Consider the following 24,876-nt stretch of genomic DNA (forward strand, 5'->3'; position numbering starts at 1 on the left):
ATGTTATAAGCATAAGGTGGTGTGATATGCTGCACATTCAATGAATAGTAAATTAATTAATCTGCTACAAATGTCAACTCCTTGTTTAGGCATTCAACAGGATTTTCCTATTATGAAACTGCCCGTCGCCCAATCACACTTCTACCATTTAAGGCAGATCCCCAAACCTATGCTTTCACTAATAAGGGAAGTTCATTTTGTCCTGGCTTCCCATGGGCATTGCCATGACATCCACTAATAACTAATTTTAAAAAAAGCAGTCAACAAAGCGCAACACCAATAGCTGCCTCCTTGTAGTGGGAAATGGCTACTTACAAAACCAATGGTTATGACACAGATATAAATCGACAACTTTAGAGTAAGCATAGCAATGATGCCCTATTTGAGCTAATCAAATCTTTCTTGGCACTCAGCAAAATTACCATTCCACCGTAGGAGTTTTCGCTCCCATCTTTCCCACCAATGTCCAATCTATCACTGGAAATAGGCTCCTTAGACCACCAGCAGTGACTGGGCCAGATCTTCTAATGTCCTTTGTTTCCACACTTGTAGATTTGCAGAGTGTTGCAAGGACAGCAGCAGTAGCAGAAATAAATAAAAGCAGAGTTCACAAATTATCCATACTTTATTGTTATAAAGGTTTTCTCCTATTGTACAGTAATATTCTGCATGTTCTTGTGACAGAAAGTTAAATAAAATATGCAGTTTATGCAATATGCTAGTTACATTTCTTGCTAGTTGTTATATAACATTTTAAAACAGATGGAGGAAGCTGCTTTGTAAGGGCGTTGGGGTGTTTAGGAGACAGAATTGAATCAAAAAGCTCAAGATCAAACAGAACTGACAACATGGGAAAACACTTATCAAAAGAAACGTAGTCCTTATTAAACACACCCTTATATCATGATTAGTAGTGTGCACTGAAACTGTGGCACTATCTGCTCAAACAGTGTTACTTGAATTTTTGTCATCGCCTGCGCTCAGACTGAAATAGTAATTGCGGAATTAGAACTCGGCCTGGTGATCTCTGAGGAAAAACTGGATTGACTCCTGCAATAAGCAAATGACAAATCCAAATGATCAATTCTACACAACTGATGATTGGAAGCAGATTTCCCCAATGGGCACGGCATTCTGTTTTTATGGACTTGTGTGACAGTCTATTGCAAAGGCTTATAGGTTTTGGTGCATTTGCCTATAAATGGCTTGCATTCCCCGTAATGTTATCTGACTGATAGGAACAAAAAGCAAACTCGTGTGAGATCTCGCTATACAAGTCTCCGAGCATCCTCGTACACACCAGGGCCTTTAATACTGTACTTTCCCCCCCTCCATATATAATACAATTGTTTTGAATATACATTTTTTTCCTAAATCAGTTTTGAAGAATTGCGTAAACGGAGTGGTTTTACTGGATGAAAATTCAAAAGACTGAAACCACCCTGTAAACTGCTGATCTCAATCCAAATGCAAGCCATTTATAATTTCTACTAAAACAGAATTTGAAACATGAATTTAAAACAAATTCAATTAATTTTGTTATGCATATTGCAAGGCAGCAAGTGCATGTCACATTACTGTGTCAACCACAAGCATAACAATATAATTTGAAATGCAAACAGATTTAAGCCCACGCCAGATACTTGCTATAAACAAAAAGGATGTAAAGTAAATTAACCTGGATCACAATGATGAAAAATTCAGTTTGATTTAATGATGTAAATATAGCTTCTGATATGCAGTTACCAGTGTAACAAACACTCAAGTGGTGGAGCCTTTTCAGACCTCCAGACACTCGTGACATTATTTTATGATGAAAAGCATTGCTAGCAGTAAAGCTCCCGAACTGTGGAGAAGGACAGTGAGCAAAACCTGGCTACTAAAGGCAACCCAGTGAGTAAAAGATACTCAACCTTGCAGAACTAAGCAGAGGTGATAATCGTATAGATGTCTGAATTGGTCTGGGAATAGAACTTACAGTAGGCGAGAGGTGATTATATTACCAGTATCACATTTTTTTCCTGGCATTAGTTACCTAAAAGCAAATTAACGGATTTTTTTTTCAATGAACATGGTGGTGACTGGTTAATCTAATCGATCAGTTATAATTCATGGAAATTTCAGTCAGTTCTCTGTGTCTGTATCCATTAGCTTATAGATTCACCAAACTCTCCCAAGCACCACTTTTTGCAGAGTTGCTCTTTCACTGAATACTTTGTATATGCAAAAACTCAAAATAAACCAAACTTCAAGAAATTTTACATTTACAGTACATAAAAACTTCAAAAAATACATGGGTTTTGGTAAAATATACATGCTTAATTTCTGCCATAAACAGAAACTTATGATGTCTACCTTTACAAGGATTGCTTAACCTACAAACATATTTACACAAAGCACTATGTTAGAACAGTACCACAAAACCAAATGAATTTATTCTTTAAAAAATATTATTGCAGTACTCTGCATGTATGTCATTGTTTTGGATGAACCTACAAAAGCAGCATCGCCTGTACAGAGTTCAGTGCAATTCTTTCCACTTTTTTTTAAATTATAACCTACAACTTATACAAAGCCTGTTGAGTTTTACAACAGCAATGGGAATAGACCTTTTCTCGCAAAGATTTTAGACATCTCTCCAAATTCCATTGCAACACCAAAGCTAGTTTAGCTGAAACGCGTTTGATTTTGAGAAGTTACGAAAAGGCTTCTCCATGCTTCTTTCAATACATCAGGGCCCCAAAAACTGCATTCTCTCATTTACAATCCAAACTGCTGGAAGCGGCTATGCAGAGCTATTGGGGGCAATCACACTCGGGCTCCTCTTCTCGGCAAGCCACACTGAGGCATGACCTCCACAGATGCCAATCATTCACTTTATGAATATCTGTATACAAACCATGTTCCACTTTTCATGGTTACATTTTTGCAGCCATCACTGACCAGAAGTTATGGGATCACTCAGTTTCAACATCCATTATTAGGATTCTTGCATCACTCAACAAAACCACCCAATACCAACGACCCTCCTGCTCAATGCACACATTACAAGGATTCTATAAAATGGAGACAGATTGATACGGATAGGCATTTCTTTTTGCACTAAGGTGGGAGTTAGCAATGGAGGCCAACCCATTGAATATAATATTGGTGCATTGTCACTTATAATTAAGGTATTTAATCTGGTGTCTTGTTGAGTAATGCACTGATGAGTTTTGGGACATCCACATAATCAGTTCTAACTTTTTTTTTTAAATAAAGAAAATGGAAATCCCTGATATTACAAGCACACAAACTCTGCAACATATCCTTGGGCCTGAACTCTTTGGCTGTTGGAAAAAAAGATCAGTCTGAAATGCAACTATGCAGCATTTTCATACCAGACTAACTGTTGGTAGACTTATTTTGAGTGAAATGAAGCCAGATGCCAATCTTTTCATTCACTGCAGCTTGCTTCAGGTGCCATGACTGGGAGGATGTTGGAGTTCCTGTCCTGAAAAGATAGGATGGAGAAAAGGATGGAGATGGAGAGCGGAGGCACCTGCTCCTGCAGGCCGAGGGGCAAAGAGAGCAGGATAGAGCGCATGTGGGACTGGGTGAAGGGCCAGGGGGCCTGCATGGATGGCTGACGCAGGTATAATATGTATTGGGTGGCTAGTCAGAAAAGTGGCAGGATGAGTAGGGTAAATAGACGGTGCGAGATGTGACAGAGAAATGGGCGTTAGGTGAGGCTGGGGTATGTGATGGATTTGAGCAAGAGTCTGTGGGTGTGGGTGTGGATGAATACCCATGGCAGCAGCCGCAGCTGCCTGATGTTGTAATATAGCATGGTGGACAGTGGTGATAGACGTCGCTGTTGCAGCTGCTGATGGTTGCTGAATATGAAATTGTTGGAGAGTTGGAACAGGAGCTAAGGCAGTTGAGGTAGGGAAAGTCTTCACTTGTTTAGCTAGAAGCTGTTGTTGGATGTGCTGCTGAGCTGCCTGTTGCAGTTTACTATACTTTTCCATTTCTTCAGGGGTGAATGTTATAGGCTGTCTATCAAGTGGGGCCATTGATGAATCTGCATCCTCTTGGGAATCCTCTTCAATTTCTTGCACTTCAGCCTGTGGAATATAATTAGAGAATGGCTCTGGATCTGGTGCAAAGTGCATCATAACAGCTTCACCAGCATCTGGTGGTCCTAATTCTGAAGGTTCTGTGATGACTTCAGTTGGTGTGGTTAAATCAGAAATGTAAGTATCTGAGATAGTTTGAGATTCCAATGCAAAACCTTTATGAAAAAACTGGGCTTCACAAGAAATTGGTTGAATGTTCTCACTTACAGCTAATGTTTCTTCATTTTCAGATTTTTCTTCTCCAGTTTGAATCTCTCCTTGCACTGTCCAATTTGGTAGCTGACCGACTTCCTCCTTTGCCACATCTTTAGGCTCTGCGAGAAACTGCTCCTCTTCCTTATCCCCTTTCTCCAAGCAAATGTCTTCCATTTTCTTTGTTACAGGCTTTTTGATTGTAGGTAGTTTTCCTATTAAAGGAAGCAGTGCCTTATTGCCCAAAGCTGGGGGAAGTTTAGGCCCAAAATAACCCTGAGGGGGATCTTTTAGTTTAATTCCTACTTTATTAGATGCTGATGCTGCTTCATTTTTTGTTTCGGCTTTCTTTTCAAACTTTTTAGACTGAATCTTTTCCAACAGCTGTTTAGCTGTTAAGGAGTTCCTTTCTTCTTGTGTTGGCTCATTTTCTAAATGCATTTTTCCTGTGCTGGTGGTGGTGCTGCTGGGATTTCTATGAAAATTACTGCCTGATCTTGTGCCATCCCCTTTGTTTTCTTCATTTTTCAAAAAGTCACCTTTCTTCCCCAACAGTCTGCTCCTGCTGTAGCAGGGAGATTTTGACCGGTATACACGATCTCTTGAAAAGGACCTGCTGGAGTTCCTTCGACCGGACCGTCTATCACCAGAGCTATCATGGCTGTGCGATCCCTTGTCTCTAGAGATGGATCTCCGTGAGGTACGGTGCCGAGAGCTACCACTGTGGTTGCGGCTATAGCTCCGGCCCCGTTTCCAGCTTCGCTGCGTTGTGCTCTGACTGCGCCGTTTGCTTCGGCTCCTGCTATGACTCCTACTACGAGTTCTACTTCGGCTTCGTGTTCGACTGATGGTCCGTGCGCTCGTCCGAGTTCGTGTTCTTCCCCTGCTGCTACATCTGGATCTGCTTCTACTTCGTCTATAATCATCATCTGATGAGGAATATTTGTGCTTTTTGCCTTTGTGTCTTGATCTTCTATAGTCATAATCTGAATCATGAGAACGTTTAGAGCGATGTGACCTATCACTGTAGTCGCTGTAACTATCAGAATAGCTTCTTCTACGACTGTATCTACTACAGTCTGAAGAGACATCGGACCCAGATGAATATGACCTATGTGATGATCGCTGGGAGGATGAATGACGCCTCCTTGATCTTCTAGAGTAGCTTCTGTCACTTCTTGAATCATAATCATCACTGTAACGAGAAGAGGATTTTTGCCTGGATCGTTTTCTATGAGATTCATCATAACTATCAGATTCTTCATCTCTGCTGCTGTCTCGGCTCCTATGCCTAGTTCGACTCTCTTTCCGACTAGATACTCTTTTCCTTGAATCACTACAAGACCCTGTCTTTTGCTTTTTGCTACTGGGCTCCTCAGAACAATCTTCCTTTCTACTACTACTGCTATCTTCAACAGCAGCGGTTACATGTTGGGAATCTTGTGATCTGCGTCTTTTCTTCTGCACGTGGCTACTTTCTTCCATAGACTTTACTGTAGCCATCTGTACAGAGAGCCCTACAGCAGTGTTTTTGCTTTTCTCATCTATGTTTTTATTCTTGCGTTTATGCTTTTTCCTTTTTTTCGAATTCCCATCACGTGCTTCACCATCCTTCTGCTTATCCTTTCCCTCATTATTTTTCTCCTTCAAGTGCTTGCCTGATTTTTTGTGCTTCTTTTTCTTTTTATGTTTGTGAGATTTCACGCTCTTGTCTTTTTTATTGGTGTTTCTGTCACTTTCACCAGCTTGGACTTCAGATTTGCTTACACTTGGGGAAGGCTGTTCTTGTGGCTTAATATCACCCTCAGTTGCTGTTGTCTTCAATGTGGTCTTCGATTCAGCTTCACTGGTGTTTATGCTAGCCTTGTCGAGTGAATCGTGATCAGTATTTTGTGTATTTGAGTTCTCGTGGTTTTTTTCTTTGTTTTTTCCTTTAGTATCCCTATTCCGTGCCAGTTTAAACTCAAAGTAGAGGGGATTGCAACTATAAGAGATGCACGGTTCACTCTTCGTAACCATCAACAATTCTGAGGGCCACTGAAGAGTGGTACTTTCATCTTTGCTTAAGACTGGGAAAAAGGGCCCAGTCGGCTGTTTAGGCCCATTGAAGGCTTCTTCCTTTGCTGAACTGTTTTGTTTTCCTTCTTCACAAGCACTAGATTTTGCTGGCGTGGTCTCACAATTCTGCTTGCTTTCGGTCTCAGGGGACTTTGCTTCTTTATCGGGCTCCGGGTCTGCTGTTTGATTGGCGGTGTCATCATCCTGTTGTACAGCAGGTGTCTCATTTTCCACACATTCTTCTCCTTTGCTTTCCTGAGGCTTCAAAATATTTTGTAAATCTGGGTTATTTTTTGTGGTCTCTAAATTTTTCTTAGTGCCACACTTATCTGACTCTTCTGTAGCTTTCATAAACAACAGAAATGGGAAGTTAGGTTTCACTTTACAATGTGCCGGAGGAATGTAATGATAATACTCGGGTTCTGACTGACTGCTATCATCCTCTTTCTTCATCATCTTTTTCAATTTTGATAAGGTACTATTTATAGAGTCATTATCACTTTCTGATTGACTAGCCCCTTCAGTCTTATCAGAGTTTGCTGTGGTTTCAGCCTCCATCAACTTTGGTGATCCTTGAGCGGAGGGCACTTTATCGTCGGGGCTTGCGGTTTCAGATTCATTTGACTCCTCCGCAACGTCACTGAATACTGAAGCTGAAAAGTCAAGCCTGACCGGTGCCTTTTTTGCAAAAGAAAATGACACTCCTAGCTTTTGTAAAGAAGTGCCAGAGTTGTTCTTAAGCTGGCTGATACTAAAAGGTTGTACTGGCTGGTTGCTCTGACCTGAACCTGCAGAGCTTCCACTGACACAATGACCTGTGTTGTCAGCTTCTCCTCTACTATCTCCCAAAGTGCTGTCAGATACGCTCCTGTTAACAGATGGTGACGTGGAACCACTCGTCTTTGCACCAGTGCCATCACTTGTGCTAACAACTTTCCTGTCATTAGCATCTTCATCGACAGCCACAGTGGTAGCTCTGAACATAGGTCCGCTTCCTGGGGCGCTGTATAAGAAACAAAGAACTACAAGTCAACTAATGCTGCAGATGACTGACTGATATTTTAGCTTCAACAAGCAATTCATTTTAGACAGATAAAAAAATCACAGGCATCAAGTGCTAAAGCTATAGAGAAGCACAAGTAGCAAGAAATATAAAGGAAAAACTGCAAATGCTGGAAATTTGAAATAAAAACAGAAAATGCTGGAACACAACAGGTCCGTCAGCATTGGAGACATAGGTTAATGTTTCCAGTATAGACCCTTCATGACTGTTCTGACAAGGGAGTCTGCACCAGAAACCACCTTTTCAGTTATTGATGGACCCGCTGTGCGCTTCCATTTTCTGTTTTTATTAACAATTAGCGACAGTTCACTTGAGGCATATTTGTGAGGCATTGCCACCTAAAGAAAAGCATGGCCAGCAATTCTTGACAATTAGGATCAATTAAAAAAAAAATTCCAAGCAAAATGCAGAAGGTCAAACAGTTTAAAAAGAAGCTACAACACCAGATGAAGATCTGTCATAATGGATCAAAACATCTTGGCAGAAGCACAAGACCTGTACAGCACTGAAGAGAGCGTCCTGCATGTTTCAAAACAAAGGAAAAAAATAACACTCAAAAGGCACTTCCTTGACATAGTATTGAATTTCTCCATTTGAATCAGTATGACGTAAAAGAAAACCCAAATAGGTTTAACGCTGCAATAGGTTAAAAAATTCTGTGTTTTATTCCTAAAGATAGATATGCCACTCCAATTTCCTATTTCCCTCTTGACCACAGATTCCTCAGCTAAGAAATGATAAACCCCAGAATCCCAACCGTGCAAAGTTGATGTAAAAAACTGCAGGTAGCTGCACTGGGTTGCAGGAAACTGGGACCATGGTACCTTGTAACTTTTCAGAGCAACGTTCTAGGCGGCTCCGTTGTACTGCCTTCCGCTTGGGAGTGCAAAACACTGGAACAAATACATTTTCGGCCAGCCATTTAGGAAAGCCAATGAAATAAGATCAGTGGCCAACTCAGGAACCAATGCCCGGAAAACTGCCCACCGGCCCAGTCCTTGAGAGTCTAAAATGGCATGTGGTCCAGGGATATCGAAGGGGCAGGCAAAGAAAATTTCAGTAATTTTTAAGCAACATAAATAGCTGAAACAGAGCACTCTATCTCAAAGTAATAAAAAAACAACTTCCTTGCACCCCATAGAGATACACACATTTAATATTAAAAAGATGCGCCCATTCGACATAGCTTATAAACAGAAATGGGGTGGAAGCTGCTCTGGGCAATACAGTACAATACATACCATTCCTGCTGTTTTCGCTGCTCTGCAAGCTCATGGAGACGCCGAAGTGCCTTCTCCTGCTTTCTCTCATCTTTTCGGGATCTTGAGGAAACATTACGGGCAAATTCTCTTTGCTTTAGGTCTTTTAATCTCTACGGTAGCAAAAGTAAAAAAAAAACACACATAAATTTCAATTACGCCCCCCAAAAAAATGAAAAAAATAAATCTTGCTGAAAAATGTTCCGGGGAAGTTAGCTGTTTTTTTGGATGCACTTGTTTCTGTACAATGAAGAACGTTACCAGAAACTATTCAAACAAACAAAACTTCCCAATGAACCACCACTTTAGGTAGTGCATGTACTCATATGCAAGATTGTAAATCAGTCTCTTTTTGGGGATAAAATTAGGGGTGGAGGAGTCATCTTCTACGCAAGGACAATGCTCCCCCTCAGGTTAACCACCAGAACAATTTCTCCAAGATGGCAGATTGTGCAGCAGCATTGTACTAGTGCATTCTTATCATTGTTGCTCTATTCCGTTCTTCCAGCACAGAGATTTAAATAGCAATCTGCCCTCCTGATTCCAACTAAGGTCCAGGCACCCTCCGCAAATTTAAAATTAGAAAACAGCCCAGCAAGGTAGATTCGGGGGAGGTTATTAAATATCAGCAGCAGGAGTCAAGGTTGAAGATGGTGGTGGTGGGGGCAGGACAGAGAGTTGCTATTTAAAAATATTACAGTGCTGGATGAACAACAGTAGATGGAACATAAGAAATAAGAGCAGGAGTAGGTCATACAGCCCCTCGAGCCTGCTCCGCCATTCAGTAAGATCATGGCTGATCATCAACCTCAACTCCACTTTCCCGCCCGATCTCCATATCCCTTGATTCCCCTAGAGTCCAAAATCTATCGATCTCAGCCTTGAATATACTCAAAGACTCAGCATCCACAGCCCTTTGGGGCAGAGAATTCCAAAGATTCACAACCCTCTGAGTGAAGAAATTCCTCCTCATCTCCGTCTTAAATGGCCTACCCCTTATCCTGAGACTATGCCCCCTAGTTCTAGGCACTCCAGCCAGGGGAAACAACCTCTCAGCATCTACCCTGTCAATCACCTTCAGAATCTTTCAATGAGATCACCTCTCATTCTTCTAAACTCCAGAGAGTATAGGCCCATTCTACACAATCTCTCATCATGGGACAACCCTCTCATCCCAGGAATCAATCTAGTGAACCTTCATTGCACCGCCTCCAAGGCAAGTTATCCTTCCTTAGATAAGGAGACCAAAACTGTGCACGGTACTCCAGGTGTGGTCTCACCAAGGCCCTGTACAATTGTAGCAAGACTTCCCTACTCTTATACTCCAACCCTCTAGCAATAAAGGCCAACATGCCATTTGCCTTCCTTATTGCTTGTTGTACCTGCATGCTAGCTTTCTGTGTTTCTTGCACGAGGGCACCCAAATCTCTCTGAACACCAACATTTGGAAGTTTCTCACCATCTAAAAAATATTGTTTTTCTATTCCTCCTCCCAAAGTGAATAATCTCACATTTCCCTACATTATACTCCATCTGTCACCTTACTGCCCACTCACTTAGTCTATCTATACCCCTTTGCAGACTGTTCTCCTCGCAGCTTACTGTCCCACCTAGCTTTGTATGTCAGCAGACTTGGATACATTACACTCGGTCCCTTCACCTAGGTCATTAATATAAATTGTAAATAGCTGAGGCCCCAACACTGATCCTTGGCTGAAATAAGAAGTGTGTGAATATGCATTTGTAGACTTAACTGATATGGAAGGGAGAATACTGGTGGGTAGAAACTCTGCAATGTTGATGCAAGAATTGTGGATTTTGTGGTGGAATTTTGGAAGCATGGGAAAGTCATCTTATATGCGAGTATATACTCTAGGTTTCTTCATCTATCATTTTGATGCAAGTTAGCAAAGTAGAAATCATGGCAATATATCAACAGGGATTTCCATTTTGTTGACCCTTTTGCATCTTGCATTATATTGAGTGATTACTAAAGACCATTTTCATTTAAACTTACCTTTTAAAAGTGGTAAACAGTAACATGGGCTTGATTTCCTGAAATAGACAGTGGATACTTTGGGCTAGGAGAACAGACATTTTTTATATTGAAGTTTTCTTAAGCAATGACTGTCACTATAATTACAATTTTAACAAAAGAATTCCACACACTGTAGAAGGGTAAACTAAACATGAAAGGTTGACCTAGAAAAAACAGTATGGTCTTCTAACAACATTAAACATTACAAGGAACAAACAAAAAGCAATGTCCCAGTTAGGAGGATTTTTTCTCTGGGTTGGTTTTACAGGAAACTTTCGTTTAACCGGAGGTTAAAAGTCCGGAAAGCTCTATCTATGGGCAAAATTCAGGAGCTGTTTTCTATAAGTTTTTTTTACTTCTCGTTGCTTTTTTTTCCCCCAGTCAGGCTCTGCAAGGTCTGTAGCTAAGCAACAGTTTCAGCTAGAGACGCTTGCAGCTGCAGCCGACTGTTTTGAAGCTGTTGCTAAGCAACAGGGTTTGTTGATTCACACGGAGCTGAAAAGCTCTGTATGTTTTAACATTGCCGCTGGTTTATACGGCAGTTTTGATCTAATGGCACCAGCTTGGTCCCGTCAGTGCCGGATACCAGAAAGTTTCCTGTACCGTGTTATGCTACTTTGACCTGATATGTTCAGGCAAAATATTGAATCACAAGCAAGTTATGCAGGTCAGCCACATTTTTAAAAACCATTTCTAGCATCAGAATGATTACATATCCCAATAACTGTTAACGATAGGTTATTTTTATATAACACTGTGAAGCTTTTTAAAAAAAATAAAAGCACCATCGACCTGCCCTATATAGTTAACAGCTGCAAATATTTATAGAATCCTAGCTGCGGTATTTACCATAGAATCATAGAAATTTCTGGCACAGGAGGCCGCCATTCGGCACACTGTGTCTGTGCCGGCTGAAAAAGAGCTGTCGAGCCTAATCTCACTTTCCAGCTCTTGGTCCGTAGTCTTGTAGGTGTTGAGAGGTTTGATTTTATTTAAATGTTATAATTTGAAACTATTCAGCTCTACCATTATGGAAACCTATTCTGCAGAGTGGTAGATTTGTGCGAGGAAATTGCAATTATGTTTATATTTAATTCAGGCTTTAGCTGCTCACATCAACATGAGGAAGAGAGCTTCATGGGAACAGGAACAGCGAAGAATCCTGGAAGGAGTGAAGGAACAATGGTCCGCTACTTTGAGAGCAAGATCACAGGCAGAACAGTGATAGAGCAGTACCTTTAGGAAATACAGATGGTCAATAACAGAGCAGCACTTGGGGGTTGGGGGGAAGGAATGAAGAGGAGAAACATCACAAGAGGAAGTATGGTGGAGCAGTTGTTAAAATAGATTAGGTTTACAGGGGCAGAGGAGTTGGGTAGTCAATGGATCTTAAAATATTTTACACATTTTGATAATGTTGCTGGCATTGCAGGCTGAAAATGTTCTATTGTAGATTAGAGATACTGGAGCCTGAAGAAAACAGACATCATGGGTAGGAACACCGGTATCCAGAAATTTACTTCAATTTGGTTTAGGATCATTGAGCCTTAAAACAAATCTGTTTATATTTTAGCCAAGTTGGTATGAAGATAAATGTATATTGATGTGATGCTTTGTTTTTGGCTGGTTTTTAAATATTACTGGTATGTACCAAGTGTACTGGTAATTATGTCAAGGTAAGATTAGTGATGGGTTGATTGAATCTGCACTAACTGTAATTAATTTGTGCTCTAATTAATTTTGTTTTAAGACTGATTTCCTCCTGGCATTCAGCTATAGCAGCTTCCGCCCACCATTAACCTTAGCTTATGCATCTTCAGATCTCCCTACTTCCCCTGAGGAAAGCTTATAATAGAACATAACCTACACTCAAGAAGGCATCACCTGCAACCCATGTTAGAGAAGCCTTCAGAGATCAGATTGTTAGTTGGAATGGATTAGAAGAGGAGCAGAAATTAAGTGGTGGAGCACACCACCAAGAATTGTTGACAGGAGGTTGTTATACAAAGAATCCAATAAGATCCTGTATGAAGATACCAGCAGCTACTTTTTTTTTTTTTTTTTAAAAACAGCTGCGCATCGAAAGGTGAGACATTAGGTATTAGAGTTGAACTATTTGTGACGTTCACCCAAAATGTGTTTGCTCTTGATGTGAAGTCAAAGAAAGAGTTTGGAACTCTCAGATCAGCACACAATTTAAAAAGGATTAGAAATCAGAATGGAACTTAGCTTTTATGCAGCTATTTAATATAATTTTAAAGATAATTTAAATGCTTGCAACATCTCTTTATTCACAAGCCACTATGGTGAAAGCTATTAATCCCATACATTTTTTAAATAAAACCATCATAGTCCCTGCGTTGGAGATTCCAGCAGTTCTCACAGTAGGAAAACACAATCCCTACCTGTTTCTTCTACAACTGACCTAGAACATCACTACATTCCACATCTATAAATGTTAATCATTTTATCTCCCATCCTATACGAGATAGAGAAAACAATGCAACAAACATGGCACAAATTAATCAAAATCTCTTAAAAATACAGTTTATAGCCAAGATGTTACTGGTTAGCACAGGCTAGAAACGGTGAGTTTAGATTACACGCTACAGCTATAGACGTGAAGGCTTTAATAAAGGATGCGAATGCTGCCAACGAACTGAAGTAGTTGCGAATGTGCAGTTCCAGTGGTTTTTGGTTGTTCTCGTCGGACTTCCCACAGATTGGTGAGAAAGGAGGGGAGGGGGTGGAAATTTCAGCTATTAGGAGGTCTGTAATGTGACTTGAAGGTGATGTTAAGATGTTGTCAGCTTGTGAGTTTTATTGCACTCTCACGGAGTGTGTCTATCGCTATCAGGTCCTCTGTCTATTGTGGTTTGAACACGAGGCTGGTGAACAGAATGCAGGCGCAGGATGTTAGGATTTAACGGCTGGGAAAAGGATCATTGAGAAAGAGGGTAGAGACAGTGTGGAAAGATAGAGAGAGGCGCGCTAGACAAAGAGACTGGGGAGGAAAACAAGAGAGAGGGCGGAGAAGGAACGCAAGAAGACAGAGTGGCAGCGGTGTGATTAATTAATTGGAATGAACTGCTAAAACTTCCAGTACAATTTAACGAGGAAATGTGACTTGAAGGTGATATTAGGATGTTGTCAGATTGTGGGAGTTTTAGTGTACTCTTGCCGAGTGCGCTTATCGCTAACGTTACTTTTTATTATTTGGGACATGACATTTGTGCGCAGAATGCTTCTGTGCAGCTTCCGGTACGTTGGCAGTAGTCACTGTTTAATTAAAAACAAACCAACCATTCGGCAAGTTCTACTGCATCTTAGTAAAAAATAGGAGCTTTACATTGCACATTTTTGCTAATCATTTATAGGGTTAGTTGTGTGGCACTAATGCAATCACATTATGAATTTGGTTCAAAGAAAATTTACTGTTAACTTCTTTCCGAGGCCATCAGTCACTTTCACCAAGTTTCACTCGAATAAATAGGTAAGAACTGATGCTGGGTTTGAAGAATCTGCCTTGTGGTATTTCAAATAGATGTAAAAATTAAGCTTTCTCATAGCAAAAATGTTAACTGTCAGGGGTAGTTGTATGAACTACTTTAAGACCATTACAGACCCAAAATTCACCCAATATTGTCAATATTTTCAAAGAACATATTGTATGCTTTGCTGCAGATAGCTGTGCATAGATCTCCTGCAGTACTAAGAGACAGGTGCCTACAGTAAAGTGTACTAAACATTCATTAAAAGTAGCATTATTGGGTAAACCCTTCTACAACTCTAGGCCTAATATGTTTGTTTTAATGTATTACAGTGAAGATGTTAAGTTTCACACAGGACAGTGATGATTAAAGTTTAATCAGATGCTTTATCTGGGACTAGAAATACTGAACCAAAGGTTATAAATTTAAAGGTTAACAATTTTAAATGTTCAGTCCTGTATCTCAGGCTGAGTAAATAAGCCTTCCAGATGGGAGGGCAGCATAAGCAGCTCCAGACATCTTTAAAGTATCTGTGCTGATGCCTCTCCCTGTGCAGCCAGAACAGATGACCTACAGCATGATCTTTAATTTCCCTTAAAATTAAGCAGCTTATTACATCCCACCTTGGGGCTCAAGTGAGGAATAACAAGACTTGAAAGAACGGCAACAGCTTGGAGCATCAAGTGGTGCTGGGATTCATACCCACACATCGACGTTTAGGAGCATGTCTTAACTGTTAGATTATATAACAAGTTTTAATTGGCATTACGATCCTGGAGGACTGTCCCATGAGCAAACTGCTTCTCTCAGAGTTAAATCTGACACTCGGACATAAAAATCCCACAAAATGAACAATGCTTTTTATGACAGAAGCATTATGGGGTAAGCAGCAAATTAAGAGATTACAAAACTGCATGAAGGACCTGTGCACTAAAGGATGCAGCACAAAACAGGAGACAAACACAGAATATAACTACAGGGCACTAATATAAGGAAACTCACTCATGTAATCTGGACTCCGAAATATAGGATTTGTTTTCAATACATCAGCTGAAAATGTCACACCATGAAACGAAAAAGTAAAAATACAACAGAGTGGAGGTGGAGGCAGAACATAAGCATCAAACAGCCAGCACTTAATTTCCCTGCAGGCAATGTGCTAGTACTGATAATTGTGTAACATCAAGGATCAGCTAGGTTTAATTTTTTTTCCAAAGGACAGTGGCAGGCTCTATCGATAAAGAAACAAAATTATTTCGACTCTTAAGGGAGATGGAACAGCATAAGCATCCATATTTAATTGCCTTTTTTGTTCCAAAAAAGACATGCATTTCTATAGCGCCTTTAACAACCATCGGATGTCCCAAAGCGCTTTACAGCCAATGAAGTACTTTTTGAAGTGTAGTCACTGTTGTAATGTAGGAAACATGGCAGTCAATTTGCACACAGCAAGCTCCCAGAAACAGCAATGTGATAATGACCAGGTAATCTGTTTTAGTGATGTTGATTGTGGGATAAATATTGGCCAGGACACCGGGGAGAGCTCCCCTGCTCCTCTTCGAAATAGTGCCCTGGGATCTTTTAGGTCCACCTGAGAGTGTAGGCGGGGCCTCGGTTTAACGTCTCGTTGAAAGACGGTGCAGCCCTCCCTCAGTACTGCACTGCAGCGTCAACCTAGACTTTTGTGCACAAGTCTATGGAGTGCGAGGGTGTTACCAACTGAGCCACTGGCTGACGGTCAATCCCTGCAGTCCAGGGATCAATTCTTAAAAATGAAATATTTCCAGAATTGAAGGTTCCCCCTTTTGAGTTCAGGTGACATCCTTTCTACTGAAGAAGTGCATTCCTGCCGATGTGAAGGGAATCCCAGTGAATTGTATCCTACCCCAGGAATATACCTTGCAGTGACAAGTTCATCTGGCCTATTTTCAGATCAATCTGGAAAGAGACCAACGGCATTCATATCCCAGTCAAATAATAGACGAGGTTCCCCCTCCCCAACACCTTTAACTACTGATGTTGCAGCAACAAAAAATCCTCCTGGAGCATACCAAGGGGTAATTCACTTCGTTACTTTTTTCAAAAGTTATTTTAATAAAAATCCCGACTGCTACAAAATGTTGTACTCATCCAGTGCAATTAGTCAAAACCTGTCCCCATTATCACAGAAACTCTACAGCACATATAGAGTAACCAATGTGTAGCAGTATACTACAATTCAGTAATACAATCAAGGGATTCAGGTGACATCAGAAACCACAAGCATTGAAGCTAGACCAACTTATAATGATCATCTGATCCTCAAGATTGAATTGCAGTTTCTACCACACTCCCAGTCATCCTTTATTTTATGCAATAAACTCAAGGCTCCTAGAACTCTGCTGCACCTTAAGGTCAATTTCTGCAGCGAATGACTAAGTGGTCTATACATTTTTACATGTTAAGCAAAGTGTAATGGAATTTATTTTGGATTAAAATGACAACATGTTTTAGAGAGGCACTTGGAACTGTAAACTTGTAGCTACTCGATGAGAGGAGGCAAGGAAATTGGAGCCAGAGCTGGAGCGGAGACCTGGAGCAGGATGGGACAATATAGCCAGCAGTAGATTGATGGCTTAGGTTGCCCAGGTTATGGTAGGAAAACAGTGGGATCATCAGGAATGGTAACAGAGCAGGAGAGGCAGATGTATAGCCAGCGTTTTAGTTAATATGGAAGTCTCCAGTGAGCAGAGGCACAAGCGCAGGCTATTAACTAAGATGAGTACGCCTCTGCCACCACTCCTGCTACCAATTCTGCCACTTGTGTGGCGGGGAAGAAAATCCACGGCTATTTCTGCAGTCAAGGAACTGCAGAGTGATGGGATCGCGGAATGCAGTTTAGCAATTCAATCCTCACTTCTGGTCGTCAGAATCACCAACCTACTGGGTTCTGTAAAAGTACAGAGCACACATCTAGTGCTGTAGTCCCTGGAAGTGTGAAGAAGCGAGTAAGCAGATCTCTGGCCATAAATTTTACTACTGTGCAATTTTCAGAGTTCAAAGCTCTTTAGAGAACACCATGTTCAAGTCTTTGTTCTCATGGGCCATGTAGGGATTTACCATAGGGACCAACGTTCCCTATAAGCTGCTCAGACGTCTCTAGGTTCCACACAGCCAGTGAGCCGGCTTCCCAGTGCAAAACAACGCGCATGTGCAGAAGTTTGAATGGGCTGCACGGCCCCAAAAACAAATTAGAGGAACATTGCTAGGGACCACACACCAAGTTTAAAATCCATGTTCCCATTAATTTTCATATATCTTTAAGCCACTGATATTAAGGGATATTGATGATCAGATTTAGGACTTATCCACCAAAGAAACAACAGCACAAATAAAAAGCCCTTTCGAAGCCTCCAGGTCCATGGAATTCAAACAGGAAATAAGAAATATAAGCACTAATAGGGCTGGCTAGCCAGAACTGGGGAAGAAATGATATAACATTAGGGCCATGGGTTGGACACCCCTGCTCTATAACCCAAACTGCAGGAATGGAATAATAGTGGCATCACATCACAGAATAGGAAAGAAGCCAGGACACTGCATTAACTGAAGGGAAATACTTGTACTGTATTTATGGGGCAACTACAACAACAACGTGTGTGTATTTATATATATATATATATATATATACATATATATATATATATAGCGCGCCTTTAACGTAGTAAAACATTTCAAGGTGCTTCAAGTCTAGAGGTAACATAGGCATGGATGAGGGTTTCAGCAGCAGATGAGCTGAGGCAGGGCGGAGTCGGGCGATGTTAGAGGTGGAAATAAGCGGTCTTAGTGATGGCGCCGTTATGCGGTCAACAGATCATTTGGGGATCAAATAAACACCAAAGTTGCGAACAGTCTGGTTCAGCCTCAGACAGTAAGGATGGAATCGGTGGCTAGGGAATGGAGTTTGTGGCGGGAACGAAAGACAATGGCTGCGGTGTTCCCAATAATTAGCTGGAGGAAATTTTTGTTGGACAAGCAGTCTGACAATTTAGAGACAGTGGAGGGGTCGAGAGAGGAGGTGCTGAGGTGGGGCTTGCTGTTGTCAGCGTACATGTGGAAAATGATCTTGTGTTTTCGGATGATGTCGCCGAGAGGCAGCATGTAGAGGAGAAATAGGAGGAGGATGGCGTGGTCAACCATGTCAAAGGCTGCAGACAAGTCGAGAAGGATGAGGAGGGGCAGCTTACCTTTGTCATAGTCGCATAGGATGTCATTGGTGACTTGATGAGCACTGTACTGTGGAAGGGGCAGAAACCTGATTGGAAGGATTCAATCATGGAGTTCTGGGAAAGATGGGCACGGACTCGGGAGGCGACAACATGTTCAAGGACTTGGGAGAGGAAAGGGAGGTTGGAGATGGGTGGTAATTTGCAAGGACGGCGGGCTGAAGAGTTGGTTTTTTTGAGGGGGTGATGATGGCAGATTTGAAGGAGAGGCGGACAGTACCCGAGGACTACACTATACACCCCATTCGCTCCTACTTCAGCACACACCTGCGTATTAGAATCAAGTAAATTGAAATTTGCAGAACAGCCTAAACTGAATGTACTTCAATGGTGCTGCATATTTCTATTTTGCTAAAATATTCAAATAGCAAAATACAGTGTCTATAAAACCAATGTATTACTGCAGTACACAGTATGCGAGACATTAGATACAATTAAGAGGATGCAATTTCTAGTTTTGTTAACTTTCCTTCAGCTTGTAATTCTGTGCTACTTGTTTTGAAGATGACAAGGCTGAAAAAAAATGCACTGAAATGGTCAGATTAAAGGCTGTCCTTTCTCCTCACCTCCACAAGTACTTCTAATTAGTGACTTTATGCATTATGACAATCAAAGGTATTAGGATATCAACCCCTTCCATCTTTCTCAAGTACAGTCCATGAGACATATCGTGATGTTACTGTAATAAGATTTGCTGGTGCTTTGAACTAGAAAAAGTGCCATAGTGCATCTTCATAGTTGTTGCAGGGTGAGTTACTCATCAATTGTTACGGGGGAGTCATCAGCAACAGGCTGTATTCTTCCACTTAGGATGTAATGGCACTTCCATATAACTGTACAAAGGGATGTGTAGATTTTCAAGGCTAATGCTCGTCACATCAAACATTAAGGAACAATATCTTTTTATTTAGTCTCAAATATTTTTAAGAGTATCCACATGAACGCCCAGGAATGTCACAGGGTAGAATAGACTTCAATATTGGAGCATTGTGCATCATTTGATATTCGTGTAAACACTTGGGGCTAGAAATTCAGTGCCTTAGCACCTCCCGTTAGCACCTCTGGGGGGAGATAATGGGGCGCTAAGGACTTACACCCCATGCGCGGCGATGTTACTACCGCCCGTGAAATTCACCTGGCAGTTTGCGGCGACAATAACCCCCACCCGCCACGATCTCCTGTGCCCAGAGTTCGTGACGTCATCCGGCTGCGCATCGGCCCAGTACCGAAATTTCATTTCCATCCCAGACCCTAAATTCATTTCCGCCCCCTGCAGCATCGCCGGGCGATGACACAGACAGCTTGCAGGAGGCGTTGATCGGGAGCGAGACTTAAAGGCGAGGTGGCCGAGGTAGGGGGAAAAAAATCAGAAATGTGCTTTGCGGGTTTCCCCCCCCGCCCGTCGGCAGCCATCGATCAGCCCGGCACTCTGCTGCAGTGCATTGGGCTGATCGGGCCGGATCGCAGCTGCCGTCGGGGACCAGGTAAGTTTTTTCCTTGCAGAGCCTGCAGCAATGGCCTTTCCCTTTAAGGGAGGCGAGGAGCCTTTCAACGCGGCAGCGCTGCACAGCCCAGTGTGCAGCGCTACACAACTCCCACCCCGCCTGCTGCGTTCCAGGAATGAAGTGGAGTGCTTGATTTAGCGCTCCACAACCTTCACGGAGTGCAAAACCACATTTTTAAAAAGTTGAGAAACATTGGCGACTGGTGCTAATTTTCTCAACTTTTAAAGGATGGTACCCCAAACAGGGCTATAATGAATTTCTCCCCCTTGATGTTTGGCAATGTCATACATACGGAAATAATCCCATTGTGATACAGCTGCAACAGCGCGATTCGTTCCAAAGATACAAGTTTGGGCTGATAATGTCTGAATTTACTGCATGGAAATTGCAGTATTTTAAATAAAAAGGTACAGGTAGACTATCCTTTATCCGAAAACCTCGGGACCAGCCGAGTTTCGGATAAAGGAGAATTTCGGATTTCGGAAGGTGGGTCGGCGGGGGTCCGCGGGGGGTCGTGCGCACGACTTACGCTGACGCTCAGCGTAAGTCAGTCGGGGTCGGCGGGGGTCGGGGCCGGCGGGGTCCGCGGGGGGGTCGGCGGTTGTCGGGGCTGGCGGGGCCGGCGGTTGTCGGGGCCGGCGGTTGTCGGAGCCGGCGGGGTCCGCGGTTGTCGGGGCCGGCGGTTGTCGGGGCTGGCGGGGTCGGCGGTTGTCGGGGCCGGCGGGGGGTCGTGCGCACGACTTACCCTTTAACCGAACTTCCGAAACCGGAACCCTCTAAAAACCGAAGGTTTTTTCGTTCGTACGCACGACTTACGCTGAACGAAAAAACCTTCGGTTTTTAGAGGGTTTCGGTTTTCGGAAGTCCGGATAAAGGGTAGTCTACCTGTATACCAATATTAAATTTTGATATGGTGGAGTTAAGTGATGTGGGTGCAGCAATGTCCTACACCAAATAAATGAATTTGTATGGTGTAACTTTATCCAGGACCGTAAAACAATGGAGCTCTTTGCTTCCTTCAATTTTTCTTTCTCAGACAACCTGCAGACTTTAATACCCAAGCTCGACTTCACCTAACCACCTTCAATTCATGCACCCCCCCCTTCCAAAAGTGCAGCAAAATGTTCTTGTTCTGAAGTGCAGAATTATAATTTTGTTGCCCCAATTTATGTTGAAAAATGGCTCCAGAAGTGTCAGCAACCCCCTTTCCTGGAACTCCTCAGAGTGCTCATTCTACACACTGGGCAGTGTCAATTGATATTTAACTGTAGAAGACATCATAGCTGATTCTGATCATGTCCTAATGCGACATTAACAGATCAGCATGATTTTATAAACTTTCCTCAACCACAGAGCAGGTTTCCAATTTAACACTATTGCACTAGGATCATTTTCTTTCAAAAAAACAAGCAAAAGAGTCATCACTTGTTTTCACATTGATTTATACAATTCAAGGTAAACAGTACCTGCTAATTTTATTTTAAGCAATACCTTGAATAATGTGGCTCGGTTATTCTAATGTTAGAGAATTAGAGGCACATTTCAGGGGCTTGATTTTGAATCTCCAGTCTTGAATGTAGGAACTGGGTTATGAGTCATGGGCAAGCTGCCAGACAGACAGCCAGCTGGCTGGAAAACTGACACAGGTCTGCAAAATGCATTTGCGTCAATTGATATAGAGTGGCATGCACAATCACTATTGAAAATTCCCATGGTCCAGCCCATCCAATCCTTAAAGCTGAAGGAACTGAAGGACAACTTAATAGTTTGAAGTGAAGGGTTAACTAAGACAGAAGAATCATTTCCAAAAATAATTTTTTTTCAAGGGAAAGAGAACAATAATATTTTAACAATGAAAAAACAAGCTTTCAAAAAACTAGATGACCATCAGTGAGAACGCAAACAGGAGTGTCAGAGAAAATGGTTGAACTGTGAATGACATTAAACAACCTCTCCATTTCTCCGCCTTAGTCTTTGAATTATTTCAGGGCAAGCACAAGTGACTTTTCCTCCTTCGAGGGAAGTGCCTCACCTCTGCTGAGTACTTTCTCTCCTAGACTTTCGAGCTGAGATTGGAAGCTTGGCATACAAGCAATCTAGGAAACAAACCAGTCTCCTACAATATTTTCTATGTATTCAGATCATGGAATGAAATGAAGAGGAAAGAAACAATGGCCCCAGTTTTAGAGAGAGTTTGGTTCTGTTTTAGCTTCTGGGTTTTTTTTTTAAAAAGCAATAACGAGAAATGATTTATGACACAAACCAGGTATCATTTTGTTACAGAAGAGACTGAAACGTGGAAACCATCTAATAGTTGGGGATTCTGAAACTGGAAGGTAATAAATGGATAGTGATATGAATGAGTGATGGGACTAAAGGCTCTGCTATATTATCCAAATAGGTAGATCAGTTTTACTAAAGATAGCTACAGTGCCAAAAATTGAGATAACTTATTTAAAGATTAGCACAAAAATAATGTTCCTGTTATCAACTCAAGCAGATACTTGAATACTCCAGGGATAAGCTTTCTGGAGTTAGTTAATTGACTTTATGCTTGAACAATTTTCAGGACCACGGCTGGACAATGAGGGATGAACAATTAGCAGGATAGTTAGGGAAAGCACAATTTCATTTACACATTTTTTTTGGTACCAAAATAATTAAACCGCATAAAAAGCCAATAAGTGTTATATATGAAAAAACAGATATAGCTGAAAATTCCTACTGTGAGAATGTCTTGTTTCAAAAGGCAACTTGTCTCACGGTATGAAATCACCAGTGTGAGTAGAGTATTTAGAAGATAAGGAAGCCAATAACTGCTCTCCATAATAAAAACAATGGGAGACTGGGACTCCCAGCTGGACGATCAAATCACAGTCTCAACTGAGGGCAGTTCTACTATACTTGTCTAGGTCAATGGTAGGGAGAAAAAAAGGTACGCTAGTGTGATATATGATGGATCAGAGATTGGTCAAGTTTAAGTTATAAAAGGCTGCTTTAATATTTCTTTATTGATTTTCTCTCTGTACTCAAGTCCTTAACTTCACAATAAGCCCTTTTAAGAAAGGTAACAACCGAAAAATGACGTCTACAACTGCAGGCTTGAGAATGGTTCTATTTTTTTGGCTGTACATGAAGGATACAAGGAAAAAATGTAACTGATAGCTATTTAGATAAAAAGTCACCAAGTCCTAGAAATAATAAACATGGATCAGAGGGCTATTAATGGATGCCAACGTAATTAGGACAGTCCTCATGCAAACAGCACTTTCCAAACACCACAGGTAGTGTTCAGCAAGGCACAGCCGCCAATGGTGGGGCGAACTAAATCGGGGATGCACAAGAGGCCAGAACTGGAGGAACGCAGAGTTCTCAGAGGGTTGTAGGGCTGGAGGAGATTACAGATAGAGAGAGACACGGCAATGGAAGGATTTGAACACAAGGATGAGAATATTAAATTCAAGGCATTGCTGGATGGAGAACCAATGTAGGTCAGAGAGCACAGGGGTGATGGGTGAACAGGACTTGGTACGAGTTAAGATATGGGCAGCTGAGTTTGTCAGGACAGCAGAAGAATAGTTGAATCTGGAGGTAACAAAAGCATGGATGAGAATTTCTGTAGCAGAATGACTGAAGCCGGGGCGGGGATGGGCGACATTACGGAAGTGGAAGTAGGCGGTCTTGGTGATGGAGAGGATATGGGGTTGGAAGCTCAGGTCGGGTATAAATAAGACGATGAAGTTGCGAAAAAGCTGGTTCAGCCTCAGACTGTAGCCAGGGAGGGGGATGGAATCGGTGGTGGAAGCCAAAGACAATGGCTTCGGTCTTCCCAATATTTAATAGCTCAGTTATTGCTTGCTTCTGTAAATGACTAACTGTAAATAAACCTGTTTGGTAGTTTATTCTGGTATGTCATTAGTGGAAATGCTACCTGCAAATCCAGAGACAATAAATGGCTTTACTGTTCAGCTAGGATGTGCTATTCCATGGGAGCTGGCTTTTGTGTCGGGTATGAGAAAAAGTGACTGGAGCAGAAGTCTAAATTGTAAAAGTCCCTTCCCATCCCTTCCTTGAAAGGTTATGGAGTAAATTAACTGCTCACACAGACTCAGCCATCCCACCTTGCCAACCACAGATATCATGAACTCAAGCAATGCGAGTAAAAATGGGAACAGTTATTGGTGTAGTTAAAAAAGAGTGCAAAAAAAATGTTCTTGCTTTTTGCCAGCATTATGAATGTTGGTGCATCAAAGCCGATTAGGTTCTTTACCAACAAATTCTCATCAGTGGCTCAATTAGTGCAAAAATCTGAAACTTCCTGTGAAGCACAAACCTTCTTTAAGCAAAAACCAAACATGAACTTTTGCTATTAATCCTGAGTGATGGGTTTCAGAACGTCAGCAACTCACCTGCTTATGAGCATGGTCATAAGAATTGATGTGGTTGTCAAACTCGTGATGTTTCTGGTACTGCTTATCGCACAATTCACAGTAAAAATTCGCTCGCAGGTCTTCTAAAGCTTTTGCAATTGCCTTTTCTTTTTCAGCATAATCCTGAGTGAGAGAGAGACAGAAAAACATCACCATGTTGCACTGTGGAAAGGTTCGAAGCAATGTAATTGCACTGCCTCAGTAGTTACAGTGGTTCTCGTCAGTGCACCTGTCGACATTTAATATCTTAAATGTTGGCCATATAAATAATAAATTGTTGAGTTTTGGTAATTCAAGATTTATTCGTAGCAACATCCCTTTGAGAACTGCATAAAATGGATTATTCCCTCATGCATGTTTGTGCTCCAGATGTACCATCAGTCTGTATTCTATAACAACCTGAAAAATGTGTAAATTCTCAGGCAATTTAAACAATAAAATAAATTTGGGGAAAAAC

At 41.6% G+C, this 24,876-nt stretch overlaps 1 protein-coding gene across 16 annotated transcripts in view; it reads right to left on the bottom strand.

Annotated features, from left to right (window-relative positions):
* Positions 1 to 606: 606 nt before the first annotated feature.
* gpatch8 (G patch domain containing 8) overlaps positions 607 to 24,876 on the bottom strand; it is a 150,224-nt gene continuing 125,954 nt past the window's right edge. For 15 of the 16 annotated variants that reach the window (XM_085966231.1, XM_085966243.1, XM_085966247.1 and 12 more), the window contains 3 exons: positions 24,399 to 24,542; positions 8,673 to 8,803; positions 607 to 7,371 (listed from right to left, as the gene is read on the bottom strand). In XM_085966231.1, coding sequence (XP_085822357.1) covers positions 3,456 to 7,371; positions 8,673 to 8,803; positions 24,399 to 24,542 — 4,191 coding nt within the window. In that variant the 3' untranslated portion in view covers positions 607 to 3,455. Of the gene's footprint in view, positions 7,372 to 7,874; positions 7,925 to 8,672; positions 8,804 to 24,398; positions 24,543 to 24,876 lie in introns of those variants that run through there. The other variant, XM_085966249.1, reaches the window with a different exon arrangement.

Source organism: Somniosus microcephalus, chromosome 24 (assembly GCF_052327205.1).
Source record: "Somniosus microcephalus isolate GS21.2 chromosome 24, FLI_Smic_1.0, whole genome shotgun sequence".
NCBI lineage: Eukaryota > Metazoa > Chordata > Chondrichthyes > Squaliformes > Somniosidae > Somniosus > Somniosus microcephalus.